Source organism: Mobula hypostoma, chromosome 30 (genome assembly GCF_963921235.1).
Source record: "Mobula hypostoma chromosome 30, sMobHyp1.1, whole genome shotgun sequence".
Classification (NCBI taxonomy): Eukaryota; Metazoa; Chordata; class Chondrichthyes; order Myliobatiformes; family Myliobatidae; genus Mobula; species Mobula hypostoma.
In genome coordinates this window covers 12873596-12895350 of record NC_086126.1, presented here as the reverse complement: position 1 = coordinate 12895350, position 21755 = coordinate 12873596, and the positions used below count along the sequence as shown (strand labels likewise).

At 54.6% G+C, this 21755-nt stretch overlaps 1 protein-coding gene across 5 annotated transcripts in view; it reads left to right on the top strand.

The window, feature by feature from the left end:
• Nucleotides 1-18618, top strand: part of LOC134339605 (vascular endothelial growth factor A-like) — a 46401-nt gene extending 27783 nt beyond the window's left edge. Inside the window, exons 5-9 of one of the 5 annotated variants that reach the window (XM_063036262.1) lie at nt 582-614; nt 10311-10436; nt 15454-15525; nt 16956-17090; nt 18105-18616. In XM_063036262.1, the coding sequence (XP_062892332.1) occupies nt 582-614; nt 10311-10436; nt 15454-15525; nt 16956-17090; nt 18105-18126 (388 nt within the window). In that variant the 3' untranslated portion in view covers nt 18127-18616. Of the gene's footprint in view, nt 1-581; nt 615-10310; nt 10437-15453; nt 15526-16955; nt 17091-18104 lie in introns of all 5 variants that reach the window. The other 4 variants (XM_063036263.1, XM_063036265.1, XM_063036264.1 and 1 more) reach the window with 4 other exon arrangements.
• Nucleotides 18619-21755: the final 3137 nt, after the last annotated feature.

Here is a 21755-nt window from a genome sequence, read left to right as displayed (position 1 = left end):
CTTGAAAATACAGAAAATCCCACAGTTACTAGAACACGGGGTGACATGGTAGCGTAGCGGTCCGCACAACGCTTCACAGTACAGACGACCTGGGTTCGATTCCTGTCGCTGCCTGTGAGCAGTTTGTACGTTCTCCCCGTGACCGCGTGGGTTTCCCCCGGGTGCTCCTCTTTCCTCCCATGGGCCAAAGGTAGGTGGGTTAATTGGTCATTGTAAATTGCCCCGTGATCAGGCTGGGGTTAAATCGGGGGGGGGGGTCACTGACTGGTACGGTTCAAAGCGCACAAAGGGTCTATTCTGCATTGTATCTCAATTCCTTAAAAATTGGCTGAAAATTTGTGTGCAAACAAATGATTATGTTAAAAAAATTGTAAGCAAGCATAGAAAAATTACGCTAAAAGAAAATTACAGGAAAAGTAAGAACTCTACACGCTAATCCGACAAGGGAGAGTGTGAGGGGTGGGTGTGCCAGGGTGAGAACTGTGTTGGGGTGGGGCTGGAGGGTGCACGGGGAGCAGGGGGGGGGGGTTTCGACATTGTCCAGGCCTGCTGCTCTGACTTCTCACTTTCTTCTGTTTCAGACCAAAGAAAGATATAAAACGCGTCCCCACGAGGTGAGTTCACCAGTTTTCTGCGGTTAGTTTTAGGCTCTGAGAGGAACGGAGGGATTTTCAGCCCCTCCTCGGGTGGCAAACCGCCCCAGTCACAGCGGCAGGATTGTGATGTTAGCAGGTGCGCCTACGAATTTGTCCACAGCAAATCCCACAGGTAGCTCGAGTCTCTGAGGAACTGTTCAAAGTGAAGTTCTACACCGTCCCATCACACACTCCCTCTACACCGTCCCATCACACACTCCCTCTACACCGTCCCATCACACACTCCCTCTGTACCATCCCATCACACACTCCCTCTACACCGTCCCATCACACACTCCCTCTACACCGTCCCATCACACACTCCCTCTACACCATCCCATCACACACTCCCTCTGTACCGTCCCATCACACACTCCCTCTACACCGTCCCATCACACACTCCCTCTGTACCATCCCATCACACACTCCCTCTACACCGTCCCATCACACACTCCCTCTGTACCATCCCATCACACACTCCCTCTACACCGTCCCATCACACACTCCCTCTGTACCGTCCCATCACACACTCCCTCTGTACCGTCCCATCACACACTCCCTCTGTACCGTCCCATCACACACTCCCTCTACACCGTCCCATCACACACTCCCTCTACACCGTCCCATCACACACTCCCTCTACACCGTCCCATCACACACTCCCTCTGTACCGTCCCATCACACACTCCCGGAGTCAGACACAGAGTGAAGCTCCCTCCACACCGTCCCATCACACACTCCCTCTACACCATCCCATCACACACTCCCTCTGTACCGTCCCATCACACACTCCCTCTACACCGTCCCATCACACACTCCCTCTGTACCGTCCCATCACACACTCCCTCTACACCGTCCCATCACACACTTCCTCTGTACCGTCCCATCACACACTCCCTCTGTACCGTCCCATCACACACTCCCTCTACACCGTCCCATCACACACTTCCTCTGTACCGTCCCATCACACACTCCCTCTACACCGTCCCATCACACACTTCCTCTGTACCGTCCCATCACACACTCCCTCTACACCATCCCATCACACACTCCCTCTACACCGTCCCATCACACACTCCCTCTACACCATCCCATCACACACTCCCTCTACACCGTCCCATCACACACTCCCTCTACACCATCCCATCACACACTCCCTCTGTACCGTCCCATCACACACTCCCTCTGTACCGTCCCATCACACACTCCCGGGGTCAGACACAGAGTGAAACTCCCTCCACACCGTCCCATCACATACTCCCGGGGTCAGACACAGAGTAAAGCTCCCTCCACACCATCCCATCACACACTCCCTCTGTACCGTCCCATCACACACTCCCTCTACACCATCCCATCACACACTCCCTCTACACCATCCCATCACACACTCCCGGGGTCAGACAGAGAATGAAACCCCCTCCACACTGTCCCATCACACACTCCCTCTGTACCGTCCCATCACACACTCCCTCTACACCATCCCATCACACACTCCCTCTACACCATCCCATCACACACTCCCGGGGTCAGACAGAGAATGAAACCCCCTCCACACTGTCCCATCACACACTCCCTCTGTACCGTCCCATCACACACTCCCTCTACACCGTCCCATCACACGCTCCCGGAGTCAGACACAGAATGAAGCTCCCTCTACACCGTCCCATCACACACTCCCGGGGTCAGACACAGAGTGAAACTCCCTCCACACCGTCCCATCACACACTCCCGGGGTCAGACACAGAGTGAAGCTCCCTCTACACCGTCCCATCACACACTCCCGGGGTCAGACAGAGAATGAAACCCCCTCCACACTGTCCCATCACACACTCCCGGGGTCAGACACAGAGTGAAGCTCCCTCCACACCGTCCCATCACACACTCCCGGGGTCAGACACAGAGTGAAGCTCCCTCACACCGTCCCATCACACACTCCCGGAGTCAGACACAGAGTGAAGCTCCCTCTACACCATCCCATCACACACTCCCGGAGTCAGACACAGAGTGAAACTCCCTCCACACCATCCCATCACACACTCCCGGGGTCAGACCGAGTGAAGCTCCCTCTACACCGTCCCATCACACACTCCCAGGGTCAGACACAGAGTGAAGCTCCCATACACCGTCCCATCACACACTCTCGGGGTCAGACACAGAGTGAAGCTCCCTCCACACCGTCCCATCACACACTCCCGGGGTCAGACACAGAGTGAAGCTCCCTCCACACCGTCCCATCTCACACTCCCTCTGTACCATCCCATCACACACTCCCTCTGTACCGTCCCATCACACACTCCCGGAGTCAGACACAGAGTGAAGCTCCCTCCACACCGTCCCATCACACACTCCCAGGGTCAGACACAGAGTGAAGCTCCCTCTACACCGTCCCATCACACACTCCCGGAGTCAGACACAGAGTGAAGCTCCCTCACACCGTCCCATCACACACTCCCGGAGTCAGACACAGAGTGAAGCTCCCTCCACACCGTCCCATCACACACTCCCGGGGTCAGACACAGAGTGAAGCTCCCTCCACACCGTCCCATCACACACTCCCGGGGTCAGACACAGAGTGAAGCTCCCTCTACACCGTCCCATCACACACTCCCAGGGTCAGACACAGAGTGAAGCTCCCTCTACACCGTCCCATCACACACTCCCGGAGTCAGACACAGAATGAAGCTCCCTCCACACCGTCCCATCACACACTCCCTCTGTACCATCTCATCACACACTCCCTCTGTACCGTCCCATCACACACTCCCGGAGTCAGACACAGAGTGAAGCTCCCTCTACACCGTCCCATCACACACTCCCGGAGTCAGACACAGAATGAAGCTCCCTCTACACCGTCCCATCACACACTCCCGGGGTCAGACACAGAGTGAAACTCCCTCCACACCGTCCCATCACACACTCCCGGGGTCAGACACAGAGTGAAGCTCCCTCCACACCGTCCCATCACACACTCCCTCTGTACCATCCCATCACACACTCCCTCTGTACCGTCCCATCACACACTCCCGGAGTCAGACACAGAGTGAAGCTCCCTCCACACCGTCCCATCACACACTCCCGGGGTCAGACACAGAGTGAAGCTCCCTCCACACCGTCCCATCACACACTCCCTCTGTACCATCCCATCACACACTCCCTCTGTACCATCCCATCACACACTCCCTCTGTACCGTCCCATCACACACTCCCGGAGTCAGACACAGAGTGAAGCTCCCTCCACACCGTCCCATCACACACTCCCGGGGTCAGACACAGAGTGAAGCTCCCTCCACACCGTCCCATCACACACTCCCGGGGTCAGACACAGAGTGAAGCTCCCTCTACACCGTCCCATCACACACTCCCGGAGTCAGACACAGAGTGAAGCTCCCTCTACACCGTCCCATCACACACTCCCGGAGTCAGACACAGAGTGAAGCTCCCTCCACACCGTCCCATCACACACATCCGGAGTCAGACACAGAGTGAAGCTCCCTCCACACCGTCCCATCACACACTCCCGGGGTCAGACACAGAGTGAAGCTCCCTCCGCACCGTCCCATCACACACTCCCGGGGTCAGACACAGAGTGAAGCTCCCTCCGCACCGTCCCATCACACACTCCCTCTGTACCGTCCCATCACACGCTCCCGGAGTCAGACACAGAGTGATGCTCCCTCCACACCGTCCCATCACAAACTCCCGGGGTCAGACACAGAGTGAAGCTCCCTCACACCGTCCCATCACACACTCCCGGGGTCAGACACAGAGTGAAGCTCCCTCCACACCGTCCCATCACACACTCCCTCTGTACCATCCCATCACACACTCCCTCTGTACCATCCCATCACACACTCCCTCTGTACCGTCCCATCACACACTCCCGGAGTCAGACACAGAGTGAAGCTCCCTCCACACCGTCCCATCACACACTCCCGGGGTCAGACACAGAGTGAAGCTCCCTCCACACCGTCCCATCACACACTCCCGGGGTCAGACACAGAGTGAAGCTCCCTCTACACCGTCCCATCACACACTCCCGGAGTCAGACACAGAGTGAAGCTCCCTCTACACCGTCCCATCACACACTCCCGGAGTCAGACACAGAGTGAAGCTCCCTCCACACCGTCCCATCACACACACCCGGAGTCAGACACAGAGTGAAGCTCCCTCCACACCGTCCCATCACACACTCCCAGGGTCAGACACAGAGTGAAGCTCCCTCCGCACCGTCCCATCACACACTCCCGGGGTCAGACACAGAGTGAAGCTCCCTCCGCACCGTCCCATCACACACTCCCTCTGTACCGTCCCATCACGCGCTCCCGGAGTCAGACACAGAGTGATGCTCCCTCCACACCGTCCCATCACAAACTCCCGGGGTCAGACACAGAGTGAAGCTCCCTCACACCGTCCCATCACACACTCCCGGGGTCAGACACAGAGTGAAGCTCCCTCTACACCGTCCCATCACACACTCCCGGGGTCAGACACAGAATGAAGCTCCCTCTACACCATCCCATCACACACTCCCGGAGTCAGACACAGAGTGAAGCTCCCTCCACACCGTCCCATCACACACTCCCGGAGTCAGACACAGAGTGAAGCTCCCTCCACACCGTCCCATCACACACTCCCAGAGTCAGACACAGAGTGAAGCTCTCTCCCATGTACTGTTGAGAAATTATTAAGCTCTTATGTCCTCACTTGGAGTATTATGAGCTGCTTTGGGCCACTTTTCTTCGAAAGGGTGTGCTGAACCTTCAGAAGGTTCTCAGGAGGCTCACAAAAATGATTCCAAGATTGAACGGTTTGTCATATGAGGAGCGTCTGATGGCTCTGGGCCTGTGATCACTGGAGTTCAGAAGAATGAGGGGTCTACAGCAGAGGTTGATAGATTCCTGATTGGTCAGGGCATGAAGGGGTACGGGAAGATTGGGGCTGAGAGGAAAAGTGGATCGGCCATGATGAAATGGCAGCGCAGACTCGTTGGGCCAAATGGCCGAATTCTGCTCCTATATCTTATGGTGTTAAGTCTAAACCTACGGTGCAAGCTGAGAGGGTTGTTCAGAGAGCATGTGGCGTGCTGGCCTTCACTCGTCAGGCAACTGAGTTCAAGAGTCAGAAGATAATGTTCAAGGTTCACCTACCTACAGGGAAGATGTAAAAGAGCGCAGAGAAAACTTACAGGTCATTGCCAGGTCTGCAGGAAAGCTTGAATAGATTAGGACTTCATTCCTTGGAATATAGAAGATTGAGGGGAAATTTGACAGAGGTACACAAAATCATGAGGGGTATAGATAGGGTAAACGCAAGCGGGCTTTTTCCACTGAGGTTGGGTGGGACGACGACCAGAGGTCATGGGTTAAGGGTGAAAAGTTTAAGGGGAACATGAGGGGAAACTTCTTCACTCAGAGGGTGGTGAGAGTGTGGAACGAGCTGCCAGCGCAAGTGGTGAATGCGAGCTCGAGTTCAATGTTTAAGAGAAGTTTGGATGGGTACATGGATGGTAGGGGTCTGGAGGGCGATGGTCCCAGTGCAGGTCGATGGGAGTAGGCAGCTTAAAGGGTTTGGCATGGACTAGATGGGCCGAGGGGCCTGTTTCTGTCCCATATTTCTCTATGACTCTGACAGTATGGACAGTGCCTTGTAAAAGTATTCAGCCCCCAACCATTTTTTGACATAAATAAGTATTACAACCAGGGATTTTGATCAATTTAACTGAGAGTTTTTTAAATTTGTGAATGACAAGCTCCTGTTTCCATTGTAAAGTCCCAAAAAAAACAGAGGAAACTGTAAAGCACGAAAGACAAAAAGTTCAATAACTGAAATGTCGGCAGTTCCAAAGCACTCAGCCCCCTTTGATTGGTGCTGAATTGCAGCTGTTACAGCCAGTAGTCTTTTTGGACAAGTCGCTATTAGCTTTGCTCAACGTGATGGAGCAAGATTTGCCCACTCCTCCTTGCAAGATTGCTCAGGCTGTGCCAGGTTTGTTGGGGAGGGGGGCAGCAAACTTGAGGTCCTGCCGGGGATGTTCGGTCGGGTTAGGATCAGGACTCTGGCTGGGCCTGTCAAGGCCCTTGACAGCCAGTCCACAGGTTCCGTGTTGGAGGTGGGTGAACTTATCCACGCAGCTCTTTAAAACTCTGGTCAGGCCGCGCTCGGAGTATACAGTGTCCGGTTCTCGTCACCGCATTGCAGGAAGGATGTGGGAGCCTCAGAGAGGAGGCAGAGGTGACTCACCAGGATGCTGCCTGGGTTAGAGAGCGTGTCTGACAAGGTCAAGTGAGCTGGGACTGCTCTCTTTGGGGGTGAAGGAGGATGAGAGGTGACTCGGTATGGGTGAGGGGACATAGACCTGGGACTGTTTTTCCCAGGGTGGAAATGGCTAATATGAGGGGGCATAACTTTAAGGTGATTGGGGGAAAGTATGGGGAGGGGAGGTTTGATGTCAGAGGTAGGTTTTTACACAGAGAGTGGTGGCTGTGTGCAACACGCGGCTGGCAGATACATTTGGGACGTTCAAGAGGCTCTCGGATGAAAGAAAAATGGAGGGAGGGGTTCGATTGAGGTTAAAGGGTCAGCACAGCATTGTGGGCTGAAGGGCCTGTACTCTGACGTTGGCTGTTCTTGTAAGAGTGCTGGGTGGCCTCACAGAGCTTTTAACAAAACCATGAGATGCACAGATAAGGCGACTAGCTACCGCAAGGGTCTTTTCCCCAGGGCGGGGGAGACCAGAATTGGAGGGCAAAGGTTGAAGGTGAGACGGGAAAGGGTCAACGGGAAAGATCTTCTCTCTCCCTATCAGACGCCGCCTTCTTCATCCCTTCACCCCTTCCACCTATCACCTCCCAGTTTCTTACATCCCCCTCACCTGGTCTCACCGATCTCCCGCCAGCTTGTACTCTTCCCCTCCCCACCTTCTTATTTTGGCTTCCTTCCCTCCCCCCCCCCACCCCCCGCCTGTCCTTTCCAGTCCTGATGGAAGGGTCTCGGTGGGTCTGTGGAACGAGCTGCCAGTGGAAGTGGTCAAGGCAGATACAGTTGTGACGTTCCTAAAAAGGACATTTGGACAGGTTCACAGATAGGAGAAGGTTAGGCGGCCCCGTATCCCCCAGACTAGCTCAGGTTGGGTATAACTTGGTTGACTGAGTTGAATTCTACCTAAAACGAACCCAGGAAAGGCCAGGAACACTCAGCAGGTCGGGCAGCGTCTACGGGGAGAGAGACGCGGTCACTGTTTCAAGGGGATGAACTTCAATCTCAACTAGAATCAGTCAGAAATGAAACCAGGTCTGAAGTCGGAGGAAGATGGAGCGTCTGGATGCGAGGGGATAATCGAGTTCCAAGGGTGTCGGATCTTGGGTTATTTTCGATCCCTGGGTTCTTTTAGGAGCTCGGGAATGAGCGAGGAACCTTTGACTCTTCACGATTGTTTATTTTGAAGATTAAACAGAGCATTTGAAACGAAGTGAGGAGCTGAGTAGCAGAGATAACAGAAATTCCTTAGCTAGAGATAAACCAAGCGAGAGGCTACATAATTAAAACAATTAAAACACGGGTGTCATGTGCTCATACTGAGCCAATCAGAAAATGCCAAGGTATATATAACTGCTGTACTGCCTCCTGCCAGTAGGTGGAGACAAATGAGTTTGTTAAAGACAAAAATTGTTAAAAATACAAATGATGTCAGTTCTGAGGGGTAAATAAGAGGAGGTATCCATGAGTTGTCGCTATGCCTCAGCAAGGTAGAGGTCAGTACACCAGACTACAACTGCGTCCCCCTTAGTGGCAGGTTTTGACGAAGTCCTGACAAAGGGTTTCGGCCCGAAACGTCGACTGTACCTCCTCCTATAGATGCTGCCTGGCCTGCTGCGTTCACCAGCAACTTTTGTGTGTGTTGCTATGATTTTAGTCTTGCATTAATTCAACTGATATCTTATAAGAAGTATTAAAACAATGACTGATTCCAACAAGAGAGCACATGGCTCACCAGTATCTTTCTGGAAACCGTGGGCACTGGATTAACGTTTTATTGTTAGATTTTGTTTTATGAGAAGCTATTAAAGTACACATCAAAAATACAAATACAGAGCAAAATGCTGTCGGAACTTGGCAGGTCGGGCAGCGTCTATGGAGGGGAATGAACTGTTGGCGTTTCAGGCTGAGACCCCTCTTCAGGACTGGAAAGGAAAGGGGGAATGAAGCCATTATGAGAAGATGGGGATGGGGGCAAAAGGGAGAGGACTACAAGCTGACGGGTGATAAGTGAGGCCAGGTGAGGGAGAAGACGATTGGGTGGAGATGGCGGATGAGGTAAGAAGCTGGGAGGTGATTGGTGGGAGAGGTAAAGGGCTGAAGAAGAAGGAATCTGATAGGAGAGAAGATCTTTTTAGCCATTTTGCAAGATTCAGTCCTATGAAGGATTCTAGCCCTGAAACATCGACTGTTTATTCCCCTCCACAGATGCTGCCTGACCTGCTGAGTTCCTCCAGCATTTTATGGGTGTTGCAAAACACATGTAAAACTTTGGGGGCAACGACTTTTAATTTAGTTTAGTTAGATACAGAGTAAAGCACCCTTTCTGCAGCAATAACTACCCTTGTCCAGCGGCCCTTGTCGGGATGAGCATTAACAGGAGACTTGCAAGTGTCCCGGTCTGGTTAGTGACTTGCCATCTGGTTCTGAAGCCGAGGTTGTCTGAAGGTGGGAGGGAGTTACTGGGAGTTGGACCCACTCACTCGTTCCAGTTGTCTTGTGTTGAAATGCCGCAGAGTGGGCAGAACGTGAGCAGCCCTGGGTTCCCCCCCTCGTGCCCCTCCTCCTCCTGACTCCCCGGGAATCACGGAAACTGGGTGATCACTCCCTTCGCAGGGCTGCAGGCATAGATGGCTGCTCTCTGATTTTCTCTCTCTCCCTCTACCCCTCTCTCCTCTACTCACCCTCTCTCCCCCCTCCTCTCTCCCCCTCTCCTCTCCCCCACTCCCTCCTCTCCCCCTCTCCCCTCCTCTCCCCCCTCTCACCACCCTCTCACCCCTCCCTCCTCTCTCACCCCCCTCCTCTCCCCCACTCCCTCCTCTCTCCCCTCTCCTCTCTCTCCCCCTCCCCCTCACCACCCTCACCACTCCCTCCTCTCTCCCCCCTCACCCCCCTCCTCTCTCCTCTCTCCCCCTCTCCCCATCTCTCCCCTCCCCCTCTCCCTCCCCACCCCTCCTTCCTCTCTCCCCTCTCCTCTCTCTCCCCCTCCCCCTCACCACCCTCACCACTCCCTCCTCTCTCCCCCCTCACCCCTCCCTCCTCTCTCCTCTCTCCCCCTCTCCCCCCTCTCTCCCCTCCCCCTCTCCCTCCCCACCCCTCCCTCCTCTCTCCCCCCTCCCCCCTCTCTCTCCCCCTCTCCCTCTCTCTCCTCCCCTCTCCCCCCTCCCCCTCTCCCCTCTCCCCCTCTTGCCCTGCTCTCCCCCTTTCTCCCCCTCCCCTCCCCCCTCTCCCCACTCCCCCTCCCCTCTCCCCTCCCACTCTCTCTCCCCCTCTCCACCCTCCCTCTCCCCTCCCCCTCCATCCTCTTCTCCCCCTTGCTTCCCTACCCCTCTCCCTATCTCCGCCCTATCCCTCCTCTTCCACTTTCTATCTCTCTCTTTCTCCCTCTCCATCTCTCCCCGTGTTTTTGTCTCCCCACAGAAGCCCCCTGGCGGGAGCCTGCCTGCAGCCGGGTCAGCGGGAGAGGCAGGGCTGCAGAGGGCCGGCACAGTTCCCCTCAATCCTCTTCCACGCACGGCCAGCAGACGGCGGGGCATTGTACACAGGGTGAGCCAAGCTGTCCCTGCCTCTCCCCTCCTCCCCTCCATCTTCCACCTTTCCTCTCCCCCCCCTTCCTCATTCCCACTCTCACACCAAACCTTCGTCCTTCCCTCTTCTCTTTCCCATTTCCTTGTTCTACCTGAACCCCGGGGTCACAGGTCAGCGATGGGGAGCCGGAACCCTGGCTTGGTGGAAGATAAGTCACATTCTAAATCTTCACAACGCAACACAGGCCCTTCGGCCCACAATGTTGTGCTGGCCCTTTAACCCACCCCAAGATATTCTAACCCTTCCCTCCCACATAGGCCTCCATTTTTCCATCATCGATGTGATGATGGAATCATCACATTTCTATCTCAACATAGACTTCTATCTCAACGTAGATTGCTATCTAAGAGTTTCTTAAATGCCCCTCACGTGTCTGCCTTTACCACCACCCCGGCGGAGTGCTCCTCGCACCCATTGTTTTCTGTATAAAGAACTTACCGCTGGACATTTCTCCCCACGCCCCATCGCCGTAGAGTTAGTCCCCCTCGTATTAGCCTGGGGGGAGAAGAAACGTCTCTGGGTGCCCACTCGACCCGTGCCACTTATCATTTGGTGAACCTCTCGTCTCCCCTCGTCCCTCGCTCCAAAGGGAAAAGCACAACCTATCCTCATAAAGACAAGCTCGTTAATCCAGGCAGCACCCTGGTGCCTCTCCTCTGCCCCCTGTCTAAAGTCTCCACGTCCTGCCCATGATGAGGCAACCAGAGCTGAATACAATATTCCCAGAGTATACCCCTCCCAGTTATCTCTGTAGAACAGTCCACTTTTCTGTCATCCCAGTGTCCCTCTAAAAGTTTCTTAAATGCTCCCGATGTATCTGCCTCTCCCAGCACCTAGAAGGGTGCTTCATACCACTTTCTGCGTGAGAAACCTACTTCCAGACAGACCTCCCCCCCCCCATATTTTCTCCAGTCACCTTAAAATTATGCCCCCCCCCCCAGTTTGATCCAACTTATTGGAGAGGTTTGAGTGTGCACTGGATGCAGGAAGTGTCCCAAGGTTAGATCTCCGGGACGCACGTCAGAGGCAGGTTTAATTAAATAAGTCGTGCAAAAATAGAAATTTTAAAGAAGTGGTGAGGTAGTGTTCGTGGGTTCAATGTCCGTTCAGAAATCGGCTGGCAGAGGGGAAGAAGTTGTTCCTGAATCGTTGAGTGTGTGCCTTCAGGCTCCTGTACCTCCTCCCTGATGTTAGCAATGAGAACAAGGCATGGCCTGGTTGCTGGGGGGGGGGGTCCTTAATGATGGGGGCCACCCCAGCAAGTGCCAGTGAAGGATTATTGCAGACAGTAAGCCCAAAATAATCTGCAGATGCTGGGGTCAAAGCAACACTCACAACGCGCTGGAGGAACTCAGCAGGTCGGGCAGCATCCGTGGAAAAGATCGGTCGACGTTTCGGGCCGGAACCCTTGAAACGTCGACCGATCTTTTCCGCGGATGCTGCCCGACCTGCTGAGTTCCTCCAGCGCGTTGTGAGTATTGCAGACAGCAAAGCTCGGGCTGTGTGAGGTGGTGCCCGACGTAGTTAGAAGATTTGTCGCCCAGCAGAAACCCTCTGGGCACGCACGGCAGGGGGAGGGCGCGTGTCTGGGTTGGCAGGAGGTAACGCCAGTGACAGAGATCAGTCTGTGTGGTCTCTTCCATTTTTCTATTAGTTCAGAGGGGGGGACTTGATAGAGGTGTTTAAAATTACGAGGGGGATCGATAGAGTTGACGTGGATAGGCTTTTTCCATTGAGAGTGGGGGAGATTCAAACAAGAGGACATGAGTTGAGAGTTAGGGGGCAAAAGTTTAGGGGTAACATGAGGGGGAACTTCTTTACTCAGAGAGTGGTAGCTGTGTGGAACGAGCTTCCAGCAGAAGTGGTTGAAGCAGGTTCGATGTTGTCGTTTAAAGTTAAATTGGATAGATATATGGACAGGAAAGGAATGGAGGTTTATGGTGTGAGTGCAGGTTGGTGGGACTAGGTGAGAGTAAGAGTTGGGCACGGACTAGAAGGGCCGAGATGGCCTGATTCCGTGCTGTAATTGTTGTATGGTTATACAAGGGTGAAGGCCCAGTCACCAGATTCGCCATCAACACAACTACATAGAAACACAGAAAACCTACAGCACAATACAGGCCCTTCGGCCCACAAAGCTGTGCCGTACAGGTACTTACTTTAGAAATTACCGAGCCCTCTATTTTGCTAAACTCAAAGCTTCCACCATTTCTTCTGAGCCGAGCGGCCACGCTATTGGCTACAGCTACTCGCTTATGCAAATACCTAATCAGCCAATCACGTGGTAGGAACTCGAAGCATGCCGGCACGGGCAAGAGGTTCAGTTGTTGCTCGGGCCAGACATCGGCATGGGGGAAGAAGTGTGGTCTTGTGACCTGAACCATGGAAGGGTCGCTGGTGCCAGATGGGGTGGTTTGAGTATCTCAGAAACTGCTGATCCCCTGGGATTTTCACGCACGGCGGTCTCTCGAGGTTACAGAGAGTGGTGCAAAAAGTCTAGCGAGTGGCAGTTCTGTGGGCCAATGTGCCTTGTTAGTGAGAGAGAGGTCAGAGGAGACTGGTTCAAGCTGACAGGGAGGCGACAGTAACTCAAATAACGGTGGTGTGCAGAGAAGCATCTCTGAACGCACAACATGTCGGAGACTGGAAGACCACAAACCCGCACTCAGTGGCCGCTTTATCAGGTACAGGATGTACGTGAAGCACCTAACAAAGTGGCCACTGAGTCTAGATTTATGCAGAAGGGGGCAGGCTCTTCAGCCCATCCCAATCCCCGGCAACCCACTTATCTAAACCCAGTCACATTCTGGAGCCTCTGGTTTCTTCCTCCCTTCCTCTCCGGTCCTGTTGGAGGACCTTGGCCTGAGACGTCGACTGTTCATTCCTCTCCATTGGCGCTGCCTGACCTGCTGAGTTCCTCCAGCGTCTTGTGTCTGTGTGTGTGTTGCTCTGGATTTCCAGCGTCGTGTGTCTGCAGGATCTCCTGTGTTTGCGGCCTGCGTAACCAAGCTTCCGCCTTTTTACCCGCGTTTGGCCCAAAACAGAGAGCTTTTGGCACGACGGCCGTCATTAAGTTGGTGTACTGAAGACACAGTTGGGATGTTACGTTGAAATAGTATAAGATGTTGGTGAGGCCTAATTTGGAGTGTAGTCTGCAGTTCTGGTCACCTACATACAGGAAAGATGTCAATAAGATTGAAAGAGCGCAGAGAGATGTTGCCGGGACTTATAAAAAAGTTGAATAAGTTTGTACTTTTTCCTCTGAACTGCAGGAGATTGAAGGGAGATTTGATGTAGGCATACAAAATTATGAGGGCTACTGATGGGGTGAATGTATGCAGGCTTTTCCCCACTGAGGTTGGGTGACACTAGGACCTGGGGTCATAGGTTAAGGGTGAAAGGTGAAATACCTAAAGGGAGCCCAAAGGGGGAACAACTACTTCTTTCAGAGTGCAGAAGGAGCTGCCAGTGCAAGTGGTGGAAATGGGTTTGATTGCGATGTTGGAGAGAAGTTTGGTCGGCTGGGACAGTTTTCCCTCGAGCGTAGGGGGCAAGGAAGTGACCTTGCAATATCATGAAGATCATAGGTTAAGTGGGTGGTTGCTCTTTTGTTTCTCCCTCCCCCAGAGTAGCGGGGGGGGGAATAAAACTAGAGGGCACAGGGTTAAGCTGAGAGGGGAAAGATTTGAAAGGGTCCCTGAGGGGGAGAGTTTTCCCACGCAGAGGCTGCTGGGTATATGGTCAGAGGAAATGGTTTCCCCCAGGTCCCTCTGTCCTCCAATACTCCCCAGGGCACTGCGCAAGTTCAAGTTCCAATCTATTGTCATCTGTCTGTTCACGAATACAACCAAACGAGACGACGTTCCTCCAGACCGCGGAGCACCCACACAACACAAAATCCATGATATTACCAGAAACAAGCTAGTAATGAACAGTTCAACAATTGTAAAGAATTATATAAAATAAGGACTGGTAATTTGCGGGGGGCGGTGGGAATTGAATCCAGATTATTCTGTTTACTAGCGGTTAATCAAAGTCAGACTCAGGTTTAATACCATCGGCATGTGTCGTGAAATTTGCTTACTGCAGTACAATGCGGTACATGATAAATAAATATAGAGAAGAAAAATTGAGTTATATTAAGTATATATCTCTTTTAAATAGTTAAGGTAAAGTAAGTAATGCAAAAACAAATAAAAGAGTGGTGAGGTAGTGTTCCTGGGTTCAATGTCCATTCAGAAATCGGATGGCAGAGGGGAAGAAGCTGTTCCTGAATCGTTGAGTGTGTGCCTTCAGGCTCCTGTACCTCCTCCCTGATGGTAGCAATGAGAAGAGGGCATGTCCTGGGTGATGGGGGTCCTTAATGATGGACGCCGCCTTTCGAATACGGCCTCGAGGGTGGTGGAGGCCAGTAGCCGAGGTTGCAGCTTTCTCCTGATCCTCTCCAATGGCCCCTCCATCCCAGAGGGTGGGGCAGCCGGTCAGAATGCTGTAGAAATTTGCGCGAGTCTTTGGTGACATACCGCGTCTCCTCAAATTCCTCATGGAACGTTGCCACTGCCTTGCAGACGTCCCACCCTGCAAAAACTCTTCAGGGAGGTAGCACCATCAATTTGCAGGAGACTCCTGGAACTTCCGGGAGAGGTGGGATGTCTGGTCTTGCCTTCGTTGTAACTGTATCAGCTGCTCTCTTTTCTCTGGGGAAGGTTGTCATTTCACTGGAAGGGCTTTGGCAGGGAGGGGGCCAGAGGAATAACGGGCCGTGGGACCCGCCCCGAGGGGGGGGTGCGGGGGGAAGGGAAGCCAGGGAGACTCCCTGCCAACACCGGATCGAGGAGGTCAGGAAGGGAGCGGATGGAGCCGCGTTTATCCCACGCCCTTCCCAGGGTCAGGGAGTGGGATACCCCGGCTCAGCCCCACCCCGTCCCAGCCCCTGTCCTGCCCAAATGCTGGAGTTGTAATATTTCTCTTGCAGAGTAGAACATTCCCGACGAAAGACGGGCAGAGGACATCGGAAAAAAAACCGGAAAATGGCATCGGCACACCCGTATGTGTGCGTGTGTGTGTGTGTGTGTGTGTGTGTGTGTGTGTGTGTGGAGACAGCAGGGGACTGACTCCATCCTTCCTCCCCTTCCCCCTGACCTCTCTGCCCACTTCCCTTAGCCCTGCTTCCCTCCCCTTTCCCCAAGTACCCATCCCTTCCCCCAAACTCCCTCTCCCATCCCTTCCCCCACCCTCAACCCTCTCTTCTCTGCCCTTGCACCCTCCCCTCATCCCTCCTGCCCCTCTCTTCCCTCTCCTACCTCCAATATATTCCCTCTTCATTCCCCTTCTCCACCCTCCCTCCCCTCCCCCCCCCTCTCCCCTCCACTTCTCTGCCCTCCCTCCCCTCCCGATCCACTCTCCCCTCCCGACCCACTCCCCCCTCCCCTTCTCTGCCCTCACCTTCCTCCCCTCCCCCACCACTCTCCCCTCCCCTTCTCTCCCCTCCCTTTCCTCCCCCACCCACTCTCCCCTCCCCTTCTCCCCCTCCCCTTCTCTCCCTCCCTCTACTTTCTCCAACCTACCACTCGTTCCTCCATCCCTACAAGCTCCTCTCCCGCAACCGGGCCCCCCTTCCCTTCTCCCTCCGCCCTTCCCCACTCTCCCTCAACTTTCCCCGATGTGCAACTCTTCCCAACAAACTCCCTCATCCCTCCTTTCCCCCTCCCCACTTCCTGTCCCGCTACCTCTGCCCCGTGAGTGTGCCCCCTCCCCTGAGCTCTTCGGGTGCTGGTGTCTCTGCATGGCGGTGGCTGGCTGCCCTCCTCCCCGGGGTCCTAGTGCCGGGTCTTCGACGTGCTGGCTGCCCTCCTCCCCAGGGTCCTAGTGCCGGGTATCTGGCTTTCTGGCTGCGCGCTGTGCCTCCGGTGGTGTCGGCTGTTGGGTTCATCGACTGCCCGGGGTGGTGGTGGGTCTGTCCAAACCTGGAGCGAAGGAGCTCCCCCTTCAGAGTTGGGGGGGTGGAGAAAAATGAGGGGGCTTCCTCAGCATGGTCATGAAGGAGCTTCCCTTCAGAGTAGAGGGTAAAGGAGCTCGCCTGCCTGGACGAGGGAGCTTCCTCTGTCAAGTGACAGTGAGGGATCTACCCCTCCCCGAGTGGAAGAGCAGGGGTTGGGTGGGGGTGTGAGTGTGGCGAGGGACGCCCCTCTCAGGGTGTGGGTGGCGAGTGCGGGAGATTCCCTCCACTCAGACAGGTGGGTGAGGGAGCCTCCCCTCTCTCTATGTTGGGGAGTGATTGCCCCCTCACGGTGGTGGGTCCTCATGAGGTGGGGGTGAGGGATCCCTATCTCTGAAGGGTAGGGGGGGAGGAAGGACCACGGCCAGTTGATGAATCCACCACCTGACCACACGTGGTATGATGGCGGGCCGTTTTCCCTCCCCACCCCTCACTGACTGCCCTCTGTCTCTCTCTCTCTCTCCCCCCACCTCCCCCAGGACACCTTGCAGACCCTGTTCTACGAAGAGGCGACATCACTTTGAGCAGAACCCCCTGACCTGCGAGTGCAAGTGTCGGCTCTCCCACCGCAAGTGCCGGGACCGCGGGCAGGAGCTGAATGAGCACACGTGCAGGTGGGTGGGTGGCCGGGGGGGGGCTAATGGGGCAGGGGAGGGGTAGCAGGAGGGCTGTAAACCTGGAGTGGAAGGGTTAGAGGGGGCGTGCTGTTCTGAGGCCTCATTGGTCAGCGTCGACCACGGATGTTACATCCCAGCTGTCTAGATACACAAGCCCGGGCAGGACAATACGGAGAGCAAACTGTCGCCCGTGTAGCAAGCTCCCCCTCCCCACGCATCCGATGAACCCAAAGGAACAGCAGAGACCGATACAGTTTGGCACCAGGAGTTGCCAGTCAGCGTTGAACTCAACGTAGGACTGCCTCAGGGACTCCAGCTCCGGATTTTTCCCTCAGGGTTTACTCCCGAGGCGTTTCCCCATGAGTGGGTATAGTCGCAAGGCAGTGGAGGTTTGAGATCAGAGTTTTCCTTCTCCTAGACAAGCGTCTGGCCGCCACTGACGACCCCCATCTGCCCTGAGCGACTGATTTTAAGGCATCAGTAACCCACCTTTGCCCCTTCTGCTGTCTGGAGAAACGGTTCCACCAGGCTTCGTAGCTAAGCCACACGTGAAGGCCGGGAGCTGGGCCTGGTAGTCAGAGGTTATTTGAGGTGCACGCCATTGGGAGCACTTAATAGGTAGTGGGAGCTTGTCCCCATTACCACCCCCGGCTCTAACAACCTGAAGTAACTTGAGAGAGTGGGGGGAGGGACACGCTGAAGGAAAGGGTTAACAAATGGTTATTAATGGGGCAGAAAGGGGTTAATGGAAATGTTTGCGAAGCAGGAGAGAGTTAACATTGGAGTGCATTGATGGGACAGGAAGGGGTTAATGGAGCAGGAGAGGGGAGGGCTGTAAATGTGGAGGGAGCGGGTTAGGGGAAGAATGGGGTTAATGGGTCAGGAGATGGGATAATGGGATAGGAAGAGGTTAATTTAGCAGGAGGGGGTCAAGTAAAGGGTTAATGGGAAGGGTTCCGGAGCCTCGTCACCCCGCGCCCTCACTGTGGGATCTTGCTCTTCCGTGCACAGGTGTGAGAAGCAGAGACGGTGATCGCCCTGGAGCAGCATCAGAGCGTTTTGGACTCGTGGACTGAGGGTCTCCAGTGTTGCGGTGGGGCCGTGCGGGAACTCCCACCCCCCACTCAGCCGACCCTCACATCCTGATCGATTAGCTGCACGAGTCCCTGACACCAGCACCCTCCTGCCTCTCCCCTCTCTCCCCCTCCTCTCCCCCACTCTTCTCCCTCTCCTCTCCCCTCCTGCCTCTCTCCTCTCTCCCCTCCTCTCTCCTCCCTCCTCTTCCCTCCTGCCTCTCTCCTCTCTCCCCCCCTCTCCTCTCTTCCTCCTCTCTCCTCTCCTCTCTCCTCCCTCCTCTCCCCTCCTGCCTCTCTCCTCTCTCCCCCTCCTCTCTCCCCCTCCTCCCCCTCCTCTCTCCCCCTCCTCTCTCCCCCTCCTCTCCCCTCCTGCTTCTCTCCTCTCTCCCCCTCCTCTCTCCCCCTCCTCTCCCCCTCCTCTCTCCCCCTCCTCTCCCCCTCCTCTCCCCCTCCTCTCTCCCCCTCCTCCCCCTCCTCTCTCCTCCCTCCTCTCCCCTCCTCCCTCTCTCCCTCCTCCTCCCCCTCCTCTCTCCCTCCTCCTCCCCCTCTCTCCCCCCCTCCCCCTCCTCTCTCCCCCCTCCTCCCCCCTCCTCTCCCCCTCCTCTCCCCCTCCTCTCCCCCTCCTCTCCCCCCTCTCCTGCCTCTCCCCCTCCTCTCTCCCCCTCCTCTCTCCCCCTCCTCTCTCCCCCTCCTCTCTCCCCCTCCCCTCTCCCCTCTCCTATCCTCTCTCCTCCCCCTCCTCTCTCCCCTCTTCTCTCCCCATTCTCTCCTCTCTCCCCCTCTCCTATCCTCTCTCCTCTCCCCCTCCTCTCCTCTCGTCTCTTCTCCCCTCTCTACTGTCCCTCCCAATTTCCCCTCCCCTCCATCCTCTTTGGTCCCCTTGTCTGTCTCTCTCTCACCCCTTTCTCTCCCTCCACTCACTCTATCTGTCTCTTTCTTTCTTTCTTCCCCCTCCCCTCTCTCCCCTCTCTCTTCACCCCCTCTCTCTCTTTCTTCCCCCTCCCCCTCTCCCCTCTCTCTTCACTCCCTCTCTCTCTCTCCACTCTTTCCCCCTTCTCTCCTCATTCACCCCGTCTCTTTCCCCCTCCAGCCCCGTCTCTCCGCTCACCGTCCCATCAGCGGAACCTGTCCGCCTCCAGACTGCGTCTGTGCCTCCCCGCCCCCCCGACCCCTCACCTCCGCCCTGCCAGCTTTGGGTCCGAGCTCGGCGCCGTGGGCCAGCGTTTCGACGCGCTCCCCTTTCACCGCAGCCAGTGGAGAGCCCAGCACGACCGCGTCCCGTGGAGATGAGACCACCTCTCCCCTTCCGCCTCATCAGCCCCAGCTCGGCCTCCGCACGGCCCTGGGAGGGAACCACGGAGAGACTGATTCAGGGAGCGGTCTCCAGCAGAACCCTCGTCTCCCGCCGATGACCAGGACTTTAATCACAAGGAGCTGCCTGCCTCCCGCACGAACTCTTAACTCCTCCCGGAGGATATTAAACTGCATTAACCAGCTGGGACAGATCTGCCTGTCCTGTTTGCAATATTAACCATTACAGGACCAAGTTAAGCTGTTAGCATTATTGATAGCATAGACGTTTGGGTACAGCGTTCACAGTAAGTTGCTGGAATTTGCCCATGTCTTATTTAAGCATTGTTTATTTTATTCTTTGCGCTTTTTAATTTAATGTTTAATAAAGTGACTGCCTTTTTCTGAGCTGGCCTTGGGTCTTGTTCAGGTGATCTACCCTCCCTCCAAGGTTCCTGGGCTTCGAGGGACTCCTACGACGACTCAGGTTGAGGGACGACCCTCCAGCTACTCTCCCCGTTGCCTCCGGCACGGGGTCTGGCGAGGGTGGGGCCAGATCCCAGGGCCAGGAACGGAAGGACGTTGGGGTCCGTTATCAAGGATGAGGTTTCGGGGGTACTTGGAGGCACCTTCTAAAGCCGGCATGGTTTCCTAAGGCGGAAATCTTGCCCGACGGATCTGTTGGGATTCTTTGAGGAAATAACAAGCAGGACGGACAAAGGCGAGTCGGTAGGTTGGCAGGTTGCAGGAACAACACCTTATATTCCGTCTGGGTAGCCTCCAACCTGATGGCATGAACATTGACTTCTCTAACTTCCGCTAATGCCCCACCTCCCCCTCGTACCCCATCCGTTATTTATTTATATACACACATTCTTTCTCTCTCTCTCCTTTTTCTCCCTCTCTCTGACTATACCCCTTGCCCATCCTCTGGGTTTTTCCCCCCTTCCCCTTTTCCTTCTCCCTGGGCCTCCTGTCCCATGATCCTCTCATATCCCTTTTGCCAATCACCTGTCCAGCTCTTGGCTCCATCCCTCCCCCTCCTGTCTTCTCCTATCATTTCAGATCTCCCCCTCCCCCTCCCACTTTCAAATCTCTTACTGACTCTTCTTTCAGTTAGTCCTGACGAAGGGTCTCGGCCCGAAACGTCAACTGTACCTCTTCCTAGAGATGCTGCCTGGCCTGCTGCGTTCACCAGCAACTTTGATGTGTGTTGCTTGAAATTCCAGCATCTGCAGATCTCCTCGTGTCTGCATCAGTAGGTGCTGTTTATTTTGGATCTGCAGAAGGCCTTTGAAAAACTGCTGCACTCGAGGCTGCTTAGTAAGATAAGAGCCCATAATACATCCTAATGAATGTTCTCTGCACCCTTTCAACCTTACGTACATCTTTCCTGTAGGTAGGTGACCAAAACTGCACACAATACTCCAAATTAGACCTAACCAATGTCTGATACAACTTCAACATAACATCCCATCTCCTGTACTCAATGCTTTGATTTACGAAGGCCAATGTGCCAAAAGCTTTCTTTATGACCCTATCTACCTGTGACGCCACTTTCAATCAATTATGGACCTGTATTCCCAGATCCCTCTGTTCTACCGCACTCCTCAGTGCCCAACCGCCCAGCACGTAAGACCTCCTCTGGTTGGTCCTCCAAATGTGCCACATCTCACACTTGTCTGCATTAAATTCCATCTGCCATTTTTCTGCCCATTTTCCCAGCTGGTCCAGATCCTGCTGCAAGCCATGATAGCCTTCCTCGCCGTCCACGACACCCACAATCTGCAAATTCTCTGATCCGGTTGACCGCATTATCATCCAGATCGTCGATACAGACGACAAACAACAACAGACCCAGCACCGGTCACTGTGGCACTCCACGAGTCACAGGCCTCCGGTCAGAGAGACAACCATCTACAACAACTCTCTGGCTTCCCCCACAAAGCCAATGTCTAATCCAATTTACTACCTCATCCTGAGTGCCGAGCGACTGAACCTTCTTGACCAGCCTTCCATGCAGGTCCTGGTCAATCGCCTTGCTAAGGTCCATGTAGACAATATCTACTGTCGTGTCTTCATCAACCTTCCTAGTAACTTCCTGAAAAATATTGGTTAGACATGACCTACCACACACAAAGCCTATCTATCTCTAATCATTCCCTGTCTATCCAAATACTCATATACCCGATCCCTTAGAATACTTCCCAATAACTTTCCCACTACTGATGTCAGACTCACCTGGTTTATTTTTAGAGCCTTTCTTAAACATTGGCTACCCTCCAATCCTCCGGTA